We start from the raw sequence: 14950 nt of genomic DNA, 5'->3' as shown, positions 1-14950 counted from the left end.
GTATTTGTACGAAACAAGAATCGTCAATTTCGGCTGCGCAGAGACCGAATTTTGTTTACTGCGCAATCAAACTTGACGCTACTAAACTAACCTAATCTAACCTGAGTTAAATTCTGAAACCTGAAAATCTTAGGTTAGGTATTCAATGCTATTCAATCACCTCTCACGTTGCGCCGATGCAGCTCTTCCTGCGCATTGTTAGTGATCATATTATAAACATGGATTAACAAAGCATAAACAGTAAAAAGAACTGTGATCTCATTGAACGAAAAATGGTTTCGTATTCGTCAATTAACATCGTTGATGTTATCATTGACGAAATTGCCCTCGAAGGTCTGGATGGTATCACATTGGAAGGTGAGTGTGCAACAAGTCGCATTATCGAAATTATATTCTGAAAGTAAAAGAATTGAAAGAAACAACGTTGAAACTTATCATCCAGTTCTATTAATTGTTATTCTAATTATTTAATCATCGTATTTTATTTAACAGCGCTATGGCAGCGTCTTTCGTTAAGGCTTCACGATCCACCGCCGTTGTCAAAGCCGTTCATGGAACAGGTCTGGTCAATTTGTATAGAGGTAGATGGGATCGATTATTACAAGTTGGAAGCACCGAGGAACAAACTGATTATATTTGACAGATACGAACACATCGATCCTGATCTCGGCACTATCTTAGAGCCTGTAAATATTTGGTATTATGACTATTGGTTAGGGTTGGAAAATTGTCAGTACTCAAGAAATTTCATTGAATACTTCTGACTTAGAATGTCATGAGTTGTCTTCACTTGCACGCGGTATATTTTTTAAATTCATCCATTTTCCAATTTATGTAAATACTTTTATGAACATGTTATTGTTTCCATGTTCTTCCGTACCAAGTTCTGTATAAAATGGATGTGTGGTTTGATTCGCACTGTAAATTTTACCACAGTGGCTTGAAAAACGAATGTTGCAATATCAGGAAAACCTAGAAAGTCAATTTCCAACACTAAACATTTAACAACTTTGGTCTTTATATTTTATTAGTTTGTGGGCATTATATTCATAAAAGAATATTTTTACCTGTCCTAGGATGAAGTTCCTGAAGATATCTATCCCCATTGTCCAATCGACGATGTGAATGCAGGAATCAAAGGATCCTGTTCAACTTACAACAGTCGGAAGCAAATCAGTGAATATGTTAGAGCACTGACTGTTCACCAGGCAGCTGAAGAGTTTGGAGAGAGTTTAGTCCTCGTGGCGTCACAAGATATTCGCGAGCACGCATTGACTGGCAACGGAGTTTGTCCGACTTTGGAATTGACCGTGATGCAGTATTGCTTTTTGGAAAGGGTCGGACGATCTCGTTACCAGGGAGAAGTTACACAGGGTAAAATCAGTCTTGCTTCGCTGAAAGAGGATCCAAAATCGTTGTTCTATCACAGAAAAATTTTACTTGATCATAAATTGATCACCAAGCAAATACACCACCAAAAAACCGGCGGGCACAGCTGCAACGGCAGCCTGCTTCACCTGCCACGTTTTTACGTCGAAAGAAAGCCGAAGATTATTTATCTGGCAGAGAAAGTGATTGAAATATTAAAATCTAAGGAAAATTGCGTCGCCGAGTATGACGAGATAAAGAAGGAGCTTCAGATCGAAAATTCGATTAAAAAACTATTCAGAACCAATTTTTTTCTCAAAGTTGTGAAAACTGATTTGGTGAGTTATTTATCTTTCGCTTTGCAAGTTGTGAAGTGTGAAGTTTATATCTTCCCGTTTTTAAAATAACATTTGTTGTCTAGAGGGTGCCGTACAGAACTGTATATCCCAAGGCGGAAAAAAAGGAATGGCAGCAAAAGAACAATCCAACCAAAGAGAAAACAGTGAGAGTTGTACAGCTTCAGGATCCGGAAATGGACGTTTCTGAGCTGTGGGGTAAAGATGAAATTATCGACGACGAAGAAACCTATGGTAACCAAGCAGACCACGTACTCCCTATGATTAGTCTATAAAAAGTTTTTGTACCCAGCTGATTCAGTTCAGCTTATTTAGTATTATGTTATCCGTTTTTCAGAGCTTGATATATCGGAACTGAAGTTAAACGTTCCGTTGTTGAAACAAGCCAATCGGATTGTTGAACTCAGCGGTCCTGAGGGTATTTCACAATGCCAACTAGCCAAGTGCTTGGGACAAACAAAGCTGCAAGCTCGCACGATGCTTAGAAATTTAGTCAAACTGAAGATCGTCGCCACTTATATGAACGACGTAGGCAGACAGCGGGTTACCAAGTTCGTTTCAAAGAGGTTTGAGAAGACCAGCCAGATGAGTAGACAGTTTGAGCACGAGATGGACAAAATAAAAAAATTGACCAGAAGTATCGATACCAATAATCAAAGTCACAATGATTCTGTAATTCCTAAAACGATAGTCGAACCGAAAAAAATAGTGAAAACTGAATCAAAGTGCTTTACAATGGAAGACCCGGCAGAAGTGGAATCGAACAACGGAGTTTCCTCCAATGACAATGTAAAAGTTGAGGAGAAGCCTACAGATAAAAATAATTCCGACATTTATGATTCGTCTGTGACAAAGTCTGATACACGTGAAGAATATCAAATGAGAATAAAATTTAGAATTGTTAATCTATTGCTGGTGAAGTATGGTTTGTCAAAGGTGACGAAGAAGTATAAACGAACGTATATTAATATTGCAGAACAAGATTTGTTTTCACGTTATCCAAAATCAGTCCTTTCTCAAACTGTGTCTGTAAAAAAAGATCAGAAATCGATCGAGAGAATGAAGCATCGAATAGAAGAACAAAGCAAAAATGAGCTGAACTCCGCAGTAATTGACCAAACAGAAGTAAACGTGTTGTGCGATAGCATAGAAGTCAAATTAGTCGAGCAAAGACCACAGCATCGTTTGGGAAGACCAACCAGTCAAATTATTGGATTTATGGAAGAACTGGATTTGAATGAAAAGAAAAATATTTCTAGCATCACGTACAGATTGCTTAGAAGAGCTAATATGATCATCGAAGCTGTTAAAGAGCACAAAGTCATTGACGATCTAACAAAATTAATCAAGGTGAGCTTGGAATGTGTTCGGCTTTAAACAGAGCCACTTTATAAGTTATTCATCGTTATTGTTGTAGATGATAAACGAGGAGGAGGACAGAGAGGGATACGACGTAAAGATTGATAAAAAATCGATCGTCAGACTGCTGCAAAAGTTGGTCAAAGATAATGTGGTGAAGAATATTAAGCTCACACTAAGCAACAAGAATAGGGAGAAAAATATAACATTCATTTGCGATCCGTCAATTGGTATTGATCACTCGATAATACAATCTGCGGTTGAACAGGCAAAGATCAAATTTTGTCTAATTGGCTCTCAGAAAGTGAGAGCAATTATGCAGAAACAAGCTAAGGAAGAAGATGAAAGCACAAAACTATCGGTGGAAGACATACAGGGATTGGAGGCTTTCAATCCTTCTAAGAATACAAAATTCGCTCCTGTTAATCTGAAATACGACTTTGTAAGATCTCTCTTTCCTAGTACTAATTTCCACGAAAGAAATTTTCTTCCATATAACGACATGTATTTCCTTAACCCTTTCCAGAAAGCCGGTAAACGCTACGGATATAGTCCAAAATTTGTCCGCATGAAGGAACTGCATTTATTTCTTTTTTACTCAATCTACGATCATGCAGGTGACACCACAGTTCCTAAAGAGATTCAAGTGGCTAACCTGCGAAATTCCGGATACCAAATTGATGCCAAACTCGAGCAGGAGATGAGCACAATTTACAATACTGAAGTCGGATGGAAAATGTTCATTCCCCCATTGACTAGGCATGCAGGTACGATGATGAAAAATCGTGAAAGGTTTAATTAGGGGTTGAGATATTTTTAATTTAGTGTCTAACTGCGAGAATGAGAAACGACAACCTTGACAACGCCAGACAATTGCAGGGTGGCCTTTGGGATGGACAATAATGTGCGACGTCTTGCTTCGCATCCCGTTATCCATCTTCGTGAAAGTCCACAATGTGCCATACTTCATACCTGAACTGGAAACCTACCTGAATCATCCAATCAGAAAGCATTTTCTGGTAAAGAACTTGCCGTCTCAGATACGAAATATCTTGCTGATGGCGCGTAAATACATATACAACATTCATGAATCTGTAACAAGACTCTGCTACATTGGCCTCTTGCAATTTGGACACCAAAAATTAAAAGAAAAGGACCAGGTCTTTATCTACTTGAATCGTCGTAGTGAAATAACCGATACAACTTCCTCAGCGGTTGGTTATCATAAGGTCGAAGAAAAGGAGTATCCGAAAACGAGCTATTTCTTCGACTCGCTGCAAGTTGTGGAGAAGTATTGGTACGACATGTGGAACACTTGCATAAACACCTGTTTAGGCGGTCGAGCAACAGTCGAGGGTAAAGACATTCTGCTTGAAGATTTGAACAAGAAAGTGGACATGATAAAAACGGCCAAGGCTCGCAATCCGGACGAGGCTGTCGGTTTGGATATCGGAGTTGTTCCCGGGGATCGAAAGGGAGCTGCCGGTGTTGACTCAGCTTTTTTTGCCCATTTGAAACGTAACTGGAACTGGGGTGCCTGGTATTCCAATCAGCAATATTGTAGGGGTGAGGAAAGGAAGAAAAACGAGCAGCAGCGAACTGCGCGTTTGTCAAAGATAAAAGCAAAGCCGTTAAAATTCACAGAGTTCTCAGGATTGAAAAAGGTCACAGGTCCCGCTACCCAACACGCTAATGAAATTCGCAAAAAAATACACCAGCGACAGAAAATATCCGATGAACGCAGGTCCAAGAAGCAAAAGTACCAATTACTCGTTTCTCAGCATGTTACGCGGCAGAAATCGTTCGTTCGAACGGTTTTACCTCGCAAACGAAGCGTCAGACCTAGAGTGAGGTATGATGAGGTGGATTTCTGCGCCTTGCAACAGATGGATAAGCTACGAGTTGACTGGAGTCCTCATGAAGATAACATACTTCTGATGTGCAAGGTGGCAATGAAGTATCTTTGTCCGAATCCGCGCAAACAAATGATCAATTTCACGGCTGTGCGCGACATTCTGCGTACTTATTCCACCCAATCTCACAACAAAACCTCACGCGCCTGCCAGCGCAGGCTGGTCTATATGTTCAGGAAACCGGAAACGGTGAATAGCGTAGCACTTGGAATAGAGGAGATAAAGCAGAACTTTTACATCAACAAACGCTTTGGAGGAATCGTCGAGAAACTGAAAACCAAATGTGAGGATTCCTACGAGTATGAGGAACAAGTTGTCAAGGTATTCAAGGAACTCGTCAAGTACATCGACAAGCGATACTACAACCTGAGTGACATGGAGTCTAGGGGGTTGGTTCCAATGCCTAAAACAATCCAGGAATTTAATCTGGTATACAAAATCAAACAGCCGACACATCAATCTAGCCTGCACGGTTTTACCAAAGACGTCAGGTACAAAAACGAGATATACTTGGCGACGATAAATTCAGTCATTCACAGCTCAATGTGCTGTGGCAAGGACAAAACTTCTTGGGCCTATGAGTTGTTTAAAGTTTATCAACAGTATCCAGAGACGTTGCTCCGCTCTGCCATGACTAAGATTAGAAGCGACCAAATGGTATCGATGAAAAAAAGTTACATGTGCGCGTTCAAAAAGCATGGAAACTATATGCCTATGAGCAGCTCTCAGTACCAATTAAGCACTGGTTACACTTACAAATTTCGAACCAAGTGGCCATATGAATTATTTCACGAGGCTCGTCACACGATAGAAAAGTTTCTACGCTGGCAGTATGAGAATCAGTTGGAAAATCTTGGTTACGCTGTTCCTGATGACGTTGACGGAATTGAAGTTGGACCTGTCACAGGAGGACTAGTTGTTGGTGTCCACGATTACCTGACCAGGGGTCAGCTAGATTTTGACATAGAAATCCCAGATCAAATAATAATGCTTGATCCGAGATTGAAAGAGAATGACGAAACTTATATCAGAGTTTTACGGCGATACCAGGACATTCTGACAAGTTTGGATCAGCTGAGTTTGAAAAAGAAACAGATGGTTAAAACAAATTTGATTGATCCTGAGGTCGAGGAGGAGGACGAACTGGAGAGAAGGGAGTTTGAGGATAAAATAGTGAAGGAGAAACGGGAAAAGGAGGATCGCGACAGGTGGAATTATTGGAAGAGTAGAAACGATGAGATAAGCAAGCGCTTGGAGGAGACTGAAATGAAGGCGCAGCGTGAAAAGGAGGACAAGGAAAGAAACTTGAGGAGGGAAGCGTTTGACAGAAAAATGAAGGAAAGGAAAAACAAATATGCTCAGGTTCTGCAATTGGGCGAGGAAAACGTTTCCGAAGCGATCGTTTCAGAGTTTCGAAATCCTGTTGACGAAAATGCGGAGACTGACACTGATCCGGATGAGAACGACGTGGTAGACGACGATGAGGACAGTCACATCATACGGTTTCAGGACGGCACAACGATCACCCTGAGCAAGGAAGACATCGAATCTGCTTCGTGGAACTCTGACGAGGAAGACACGGCGTGTTTTGCTGAAAAAACTGTTCAATCCTTGTCGATCGAGCAGCAAAGTCCACCCTTAAAACGAAACAGAGATTCTACTAACGAGGAATACCCGGATAAAAAAAGATTCAAATCTGACGAAGATGGGGTTTCGGAATATGAACAATGCCACATACCTGATTCAGGGGTCGAAAGTCCTGCGGTTAGTCTGTTCATATCCAAACAAACTGATGTGCCTCTACAGAGCAACGCGACTGTTTCTCTAACTAAAAGGAGAATAGATGAAATAGACGAAAAAAATATGCTTGTTGTACAATCACCAAAGCGTGCACGCATTGAGGAATCCTCGAACAAAGTTTCGGAGCACGGGAATGAGGGTCAGAATATTGAATCTCAAAGTGAAATCCGATACAGCGCAGATATTAGCGGGAGAAAAAGCGTCGTCCATACTTTAAGTGCACAGTCGTCGATTGGTACAAGGGTAAATGATTTAATAAAGAAGATGTACTGTCAGCTTGGAGTAGATTGGGGTGATATTAAGATAGAGGATATGAACGACATGCAAAAAAGGTGCACAAGAATAGCACTTCTATTGATGAGAGAAGAGAATGATCTTGCAGTAACAGACATTTATCATGCTCACGATTACTTCATCGTCAATACTTTCAAAATTTTTTGCTCTCTAAAGTTACGTGATACCAAAGAACCGAGGAGCCTCGAATATTTTTACAACATGGAATTACCCGCCGACATTTTACCACTGAAACAGCAACTAATTGACGAGTTGATAGGAGATTTGAAAAGGTTCGCACTGTTTCCTAAAGATCCGGTACCGTTTGAAGATTTTCTGAACACCGTTGGGGACCAATTAGAAATAACTGAAATTGACGATCTACGTGCAATCTATCAGTATTTGCATGACAAGAGAGAAATTGGAGCCACTAATAAGCAGATTATAGTACGTAATCATCGCTTCATGTTTATTATCTTAAAAAAAACTACATATTGTGTACTTTTATTTCGTTATTGTGTCAACTTTATCATGTTTTTACAGTCCAACTTCAAAAGCACATCCAAAAGTCGACTGCATCGTCTGTTATCCCTACTAACGGAGCACCGTTTAGTCCTTCGATCTGGTGTCACAACAACGCGTTATATACATCAAAAGTTTACAGACCCATGGATGATAAAATCATTCAAAATACTCCGCCTGGACAAAGAATCTTTGTCACCTGTGTCCGACAGAATTATATCAATTACCGAAAAAGAGAACGTTGTTTCGGCAACCAGTGATGACTGTTTGGTAAAATCAGAGAATACATTTCCTTCTGTAGAAGAAATCCAAACCACTGGTGAATCATTGAATGTTGCGGACTTGGATAAAGTTTTTTTGCTAGATAAAAACGAGCGACTCTGCGGGCAGACAGATGGCCAGGAAGATGCGACAAGTGGCAATGATCAAACACCTGACAATAAGGATATCGATGAAACAACCGGTAACGTACAGACCACGCGCAGAATGAGAAAGAGGACAGCCTTACTTCAACCCAAGGATATTCAAAAAGCGGCAAAGAAACTTGACTTCAAGTGAGCATGATTCTTAGATAAGATTTGAACAGGGTTACAAAAATCTGGAAGCACGATATCTTTCTTCTTTCCTTCTAAAAATTTCCTACTGGCGTAATAAAATCCATGTTGCTTTGTCAAACGTTGCAGCACAGTGGAGCCGATAAAAGTGGTAATAAAGCCATGGATTCGTATTGATGGAGTTCTTAATCGGCGTGTTTTAGACAGGATGCTGGGTGCGGTTTTAGATTACTGTATCAATCATCCAGGCATTACCTTATCCAAAGTGCAAAAAAGATTTGTTCCAGCCTTACAGCCGTTCCAGGTTACCGAATTAGTCGAGGTAAGGCGGTCTTCATAGAGTCAGTACTTATGAATTATTTCCAACCTCCGTTTCATCAAACTTTCTAATATCAACAGATGCTCTGTAGACTGAAATGCGTGAAAATAAGAATTCTCCGTAAACCAAAGGTCACGTTATTTTCAAAGCCAGCCAAAATAAACCTGAGTGAGTAATTGTGGTGTGCTAGATTTTTTTACTTAGCAATAAGAAATTATTATTCTGTGACAATGTTGTTCTATTTTTATTCCGCAGAACCATCAACTGGCTTGGATTCAGAGGATGAAATGATTATCGAGCCCGAAATTGATGCAAGTCTAAAATTCGGCATGTTTTTAGGGAATAAAACTTATAATATAGACTTTTTACCGTAAGTTCATGAGGTTTCGTTTAATAGAATTAATTATAATCGAACAAATATGAAAGTCAGTGTATCATAAGTTACTTATTATCTTAATTGAATCACCTAAAAAGGTGTCATGTAAATATGTCTAGAATAAATCGCAAATTTTTTCGACAAAATATAACGGCTTTATGTTGCTAAAAATGTTCCTGAATCTTTCATCGGTTGAATAATTTCCGCATTGATCGGGGTGACGTAAAGCTCGTGTAAGCTGACACTTTTTATTTTAAATAGAAAATTCGTTTATTTATAAGGCGTTTTGCAAGATTGTTATAAAACTGCGGAACTACATAACGGAGATCGAAATGAAATGAAAATTTATATCAGTGTGACTAACGCGCAGCGCAGTATATACGTATGATAAATAAATATCGTAATTTTCATTCCAATTTGTAGAATACGCGTAGTTCTATGAACTATATCGTATTCTTTACAAAACTTATCGCGGAAGGTATTTTTTTATACACTTTTTTAAACTATTTTTCAACCTTCTTTTTCGGTTTTCTAGCCTCCTCCAGCTGCTTCAACTTTCTTGCAAATTTATCTTTGTCCGTTTTCTTACAGTTTTCTGGCTTCCGACGAACAAACTCTTTCCTTTCTTTGTTTCTCACAGCTTCTCCACAACCGTGAATTTCTTGCATCCCTGTAAGGAGAGGGCAAACCTAATTTGAATCTAGGAAAGCAGTTTAATTTCTTACATAATCATATTTCATTAGGATTATCTCAAATTTTTAGATTAAAAACAGTGAAACCTAACGGTAAATAGTTACCGTGTGTAAAGCAGAACCTAGATTTACAGAATTCGCAATCAACATGCATTAATTGGGTCGATTTCTTGCACCCTGCCATTGCGCAAATGTAGTCATTGGCTGTCACCGTCGCTATTAATTTATCAAGATCATCGTCCGCCGTTATTTCCGAATTTTTCGGCTTACGATTTTTAGATTTTTTATTCTTCTTAGCTTGCATAGGCACGGGTTGGTTTGAAGCAAGAGGCGTACCTGCAGAGGAAACTGCAAATTAATTCAAACATTCGAATACGGAAACTACAAACACCACCCAAAAATAATACACAACTTATCTCATACCTTGCGTGGAAGTTGTTTCGAGCTGCTTTAAACTCGCGATCAAATTGGATAATTCAATTTTAGGTTTTGATTCCACCTGTTCAACGGATGGCAAAGCTTCATCCGTTTCTTCTGGGTCCTCTGTAGCGATTTCTACCGTGTTCGGAAGTAATTCTGTGTCCTCAATGTCGGAATTACTTTCGCTAATACATTCGAAGAGATTATAATCTTTCCTATTTGCGTTTATACTCAAATCGATTCCTTTGTCTTTGAGAACACTCTTCAAATTGGTATCACCTTTAATTTTATCGCCATTTTTCGATGCTGGTTTCTTTCTCTTTTCTGTCTTACTATCCGTCTTATTGGTCACCACAGATTTCTGTTTCACTTTTACATTTTCTTCCAAGTCTTTCTTGAGGTCCTCCGAATTATCTGGGGTAAATATGTCTAATTAAGCAGGTTCGATTTTGGGATGTGGTAGGAAAAAACAAATTATTTATTCAAATTTATCCAATTCACCTTCCAAATACTCCTGCGCTGTTTGTAACAGACCGTTATCTTCAATATGCTTCAAAAGACCAGTAATTAATTTGTTATCCTCAACAGTTTCGCTGTTCACGATGACGACAAGCAGTCTTCTTGCCCGTGTAACCGCGACGTTTAAACGTCTAAAGTCAGTGACAAAGCCGAGTGATTTTTCTTCATTACTCCGGACCAAAGATAGTACGATCACTTCCTTTTCTCTACCTTGAAAGCCATCAACCGTAGAAACTTCAGCAGATATAGAACGAGTTGACAGCGTTTTTCGTACAAAGTCTACCTATAGAAAGAAAATAAAACAAAAACAATTTTTAACAGCGTTTCATCTCATTCATCTACCAAATCAACTTCTTTTAATCTCCAGTTCATTTTTTATTCACCTGCAGAGCATACGGCGTTATTACACCAATTTCTCGTTCCGGGACACCAGATTTTACCAGTGCCGCTACTAGTCGGTCAACTACGATCGCTTCACCAACGTTTCCTTTCGATATTGTCCCACTGCCGATTTGATACTCCTCGCATTCACATCCACAGGTGTCGATAAACACTAGCGAATCACCTGAAACGGATTTTTGCGTAGAAAAATAAGAAGGTTTTACCTATGCAAATAAAAGCATAATCAAAGTAATGTATTCGTACTTGTAAGCGAACATGATTCCACTCCAGGCAAGTCTCTGAGTAAGTGATTCGCAACGAGTTTGTCCGCCTTGAGAGTATTTTCATAAAACTGTTTGCTAGACCACGACATGATTTTGCTATTCATTCTGTACTGAATTTCGAGACTCTTATAAGCCTTCTTTCCAAGTTTTTTAATCGCCCTTTCCATGAGGCTCACACATAGTCCGTTTTTGGCTGCTTTTTGGTTCATAACAGCAGGCGGAAGCTGGTTAATGTCGCCGGCAAGCACAACCTTCTCCGCATTTGGAATCGCAATCCAATTCGAGGCCTCCAACGCCTGAGAAGCTTCGTCCACTACAACAACATCGAAATATTCTCTGGGCACGTGCCGCATAGTTTTAGCACGTTTTCCAGTAGTTGCAGAGTTCAGAGTGCAGAGAATGACCTGCAGGAACAATCAGAATTAATTAGCTTTTTCATCGCCATGCAATAGTGTCGAGAACTATCTGCTTACAGGATGCCGTCTGATTATCTCAGAAGTTAGCTTGTCCATTCGTTCACGGTACTCTTTGCTCAATTCCTTGATTTTACCCCATGGCTTTCCACCCTTCTCAGTGTCTCCGTCCTTTTCTTGCAATTCTTTTAACGACTGTTTTATCTGAACTAAAATTTCATAGGAGTTATCTTGGCGCACGTTGGCATCTATTGAACAACTCTGTACCTCCTTGGCTATCCTAGCTGGATGGCCCATTCTCAATGGCTTTATGCCAGCATCACATAATTTCTGGGCAATGTTGTCCACCGCAACATTAGTTGGAGCGCACACCAATACCTGGAATTCAAATTTCAATGTTTGTGCAGTGTTTAAAAATAGTAGTCAACTCCGGAAGGTCTGGAAATTTAGTTTGGACAGTCACAATAGATACATTTTACATAAACGATTGTTGATACTAGTACGGAATTTAAAAAACAATGATTTATAAGAATTTAAAATGCGGATTATAAAGAGTATCAATGAGAATATTTTCTTATCATTCGACCATTGAATCACAACTCTTAAAAAATTCTGATTACCTTTTTACCCAACCCCCGCAATTGGCCGATTAATTCAACTAAAGTGGTAGTCTTTCCTGTGCCAGGGGGTCCTTGAATAATGGCAAGAAATTTTTTACGCAAAGCAAATGATACTGCCATGCGCTGATCCTCTGCAAGTTTATCATTGATAAACTTCAGCTGACCATCCACATTCAAATATTTTTCAGAGATTTCATTGTCCATATCTATTAGCTCCTGAACAATCTTCTCATCATTGTCGAAAAGAATTCTAATGACATTGAAACATCGCCAGGAATATGTCTCCGTTGATTCCAGATTTTTCAAAGCTCTGCAACAGTTTGAATCTGCCATTAATGTGGACCAAAGTCTTCAGCCAACCTTGAGACAGAATATTTCGGATTTTTCTCAAGTTCTAATTCTCAGTGTGAATGACATAATTAAAGAGTCAATAAGATTGTCGATTCATGACACTGTACGTTACAACCTGAGAAACAGAGTGTTCCTGCAATTTCTGTGCCTATTTCACTGGCTGGACAAACCTGGTTTGGCAATTGTAAGTGTAATCGGAATCAGCTTTGATGATGGCGAATTGTTCCTCCTCATTGACATTGACAACAGTTTGATCTGAAATGGTGACTGAAATGGTTCTCTGTGAGATGGCTGAAACGAGACCAGGTAGAAACTGGCTGCGATTATTCGATTGAATGCAGGCGACCAAGTCACCGACGGCAAAGGCATGCTTCAGGGGGAGATTGTTCGGGTCGACGAAGTCAATTTGGAGCTGTTTCAAACCACGGCTAGCCAAACTCCCAACGGATAATTTAGTCAATGCATCTCCTTCCTTTTCGAGGTTACGAAGGGCTTGAGCAGATATGTTATTGAAAACGTGCTGGAGATTCTCGTCGCGTTCCGATCGCAATAAATCTATATGTTTCCTGACGAAACTCGATATTACATAGTCCATTTTCTTCGGGTTGTGGAACAGTCTGTTTCGATTTGCACCTTCGTTTCAATACCTTCACCTTACTTGCTTTTTCCTGCTCTTTCCTTGAATCTGAAACATACTTGTGGCTGCTTGTGGAATTATCCCGTAAGCGCTGACATACGCGTTGTATGGCTAGTAGTGTACTCTGGCGGTCCGATGATAAGTTCGAATTGTGTGATTTCGAAATATTATTCGCTTCGACCATGTTATGTGACTATACGCAACGATGCACAGGAATATGTATGTATATAAACATATCCGTATTTTAGTGGTCCTCGACCTCGAGTATCATGGAACAACTAAGACCTTACACATTTGCTATTTTTTGCCCACGCAATAAGTAGGGCTAACCCTTTGCATTTTTGGCGAAAATTTTCGCGATTTTGAAAAGTGCTGGAATAAATTCTTTCATGCACTATTCCGACGTACTTTTGCGAGAGAAATCGGCTGGGCGTAGTCCCAATACGCTGCGATCAACGCATCAAAAGTTAGAGCCTAAAAACGAGAACCTGTGTTTTCGGCATTTTTCAGCAGGTGGTTATTTCTTCGTAATTTCTCTCCTGTTGATCCCACGCTCTTTTCGCTGCGTTTTCTGAGTTCCTGGGGATCCAATCAGTCAGGAAAGGGTCATACGAATCGAATCTGAGACCAAAAATTTTTTGGTCGAAAAATGAGAAAAAAAGTAAGGCTAACCCCTTTGCATTTTTGGCGAGAATTTTCGCGATTTTGAAAAGTGCTGGAATAAATTCTTGCATGCACTATTCCGACGTACTTTTGCAAGAGAAATCGGCTGGGCGTAGTCCCAATACGCTGCGATCAACGAATCAAAAGTTACAGCCTAAAAACGAGAACCTGTGTTTTCGACATTTTCCAGCAGGTGGTTTTTTCTTCGTAATTTCTCTCCTGTTGATCCCACGCTCTTTTCGCTGCGTTTTCTGAGTTCCTGGGGATCCAATCAGTCAGGAAAGGGTCATACAAATCGAACCTGAGACCAAAAATTTTTTGGTCGAAAAATGAAAGAAAAGTAAGGCTAACCCCTTTGCATTTTTGGCGAAAATTTTCGCGATTTTGAAAAGTGCTGGAATAAATTCTTTCATGCACTATTCCGACGTACTTTTGCGGGAGAAATCGATTGGGCGCAGTCCCAATACGCTGCGATCAACGAATCAAAAGTTACAGCCTAAAAACGAGAACCTGTGTTTTCGACATTTTCCAGCAGGTGGTTTTTTCTTCGTAATTTCTCTCCTGTTGATCCCACGCTCTTTTCGCTGCGTTTTCTGAGTTCCTGGGGATCCAATCAGTCAGGAGAGGGTCATACAAATCGAACCTGAGACCAAAAATTTTTTGGTCGAAAAATGAAAGAAAAGTAAGGCTAACCCCTTTGCATTTTTGGCGAAAATTTTCGCGATTTTGAAAAGTGCTGGAATAAATTCTTTCATGCACTATTCCGACGTACTTTTGCGAGAGAAATCGGCTGGGCGTAGTCCCAATACACTGAGATCAACGCATCAAAAGTTAGAGCCTAAAAACGAGAACCTGTGTTTTCGGCATTTTCCAGCAGGTGGTTATTTCTTCGTAATTTCGCTCCTGTTGATCCCACGCTCTTTTCGCTGCGTTTTCTGAGTTCCTGGGGATCCAATCAGTCAGGAAAGGGTCATACAAATCGAACCTGAGACCAAAAATTTTTTGGTCGAAAAATGAAAGAAAAGTAAGGCTAACCCCTTTGCATTTTTGGCGAAAATTTTCGCGATTTTGAAAAGTGCTGGAATAAATTCTTTCATGCACTATTCCGACGTACTTTTGCGAGAGAAATC

At 39.9% G+C, this 14950-nt stretch overlaps 2 protein-coding genes across 4 annotated transcripts; one reads left to right on the top strand and one right to left on the bottom strand.

Moving 5' to 3' along the window:
* The first annotated feature begins 14 nt into the window (after nt 1-14).
* LOC124306402 (general transcription factor 3C polypeptide 1) lies at nt 15-8986 on the top strand. Of its 2 annotated transcripts, XM_046767081.1 has the most exons (12): nt 15-357; nt 493-686; nt 1077-1706; nt 1790-1958; nt 2062-3074; nt 3142-3525; nt 3610-3850; nt 3963-7516; nt 7613-8145; nt 8275-8467; nt 8545-8632; nt 8720-8986. In XM_046767081.1, exons 1-12 carry the CDS (start codon nt 273-275, stop codon nt 8836-8838), a joined length of 7203 nt encoding a protein of 2400 aa, XP_046623037.1. In that variant the 5' UTR covers nt 15-272; the 3' UTR covers nt 8839-8986. The 2 variants fall into 2 exon arrangements, with proteins under 2 accessions (XP_046623037.1, XP_046623038.1); XM_046767082.1 differs by lacking the exons at nt 8275-8467; nt 8545-8632; nt 8720-8986 and having other exon boundaries at nt 7613-7861; nt 7956-8095.
* LOC124306405 (DNA-binding protein SMUBP-2-like) lies at nt 7960-13244 on the bottom strand. Of its 2 annotated transcripts, none has more exons than XM_046767089.1 (9): nt 12691-13244; nt 12170-12479; nt 11610-11927; nt 11117-11540; nt 10855-11036; nt 10454-10754; nt 9956-10366; nt 9638-9880; nt 7960-9510 (listed from the first exon to the last, which is right to left on the bottom strand). In XM_046767089.1, exons 1-9 carry the CDS (start codon nt 13113-13115, stop codon nt 9344-9346), a joined length of 2781 nt encoding a protein of 926 aa, XP_046623045.1. In that variant the 5' UTR covers nt 13116-13244; the 3' UTR covers nt 7960-9343. The 2 variants fall into 2 exon arrangements, with proteins under 2 accessions (XP_046623045.1, XP_046623046.1); XM_046767090.1 differs by having other exon boundaries at nt 9638-9868; nt 12691-13243.
* Between the last annotated feature and the right edge of the window lie 1706 nt (nt 13245-14950).

Source organism: Neodiprion virginianus, chromosome 5, assembly GCF_021901495.1.
Source record: "Neodiprion virginianus isolate iyNeoVirg1 chromosome 5, iyNeoVirg1.1, whole genome shotgun sequence".
NCBI lineage: Eukaryota > Metazoa > Arthropoda > Insecta > Hymenoptera > Diprionidae > Neodiprion > Neodiprion virginianus.
The sequence above is the reverse complement of the archived record's forward strand: the minus strand, read 5'-3'. Positions and strand labels throughout refer to the sequence as shown.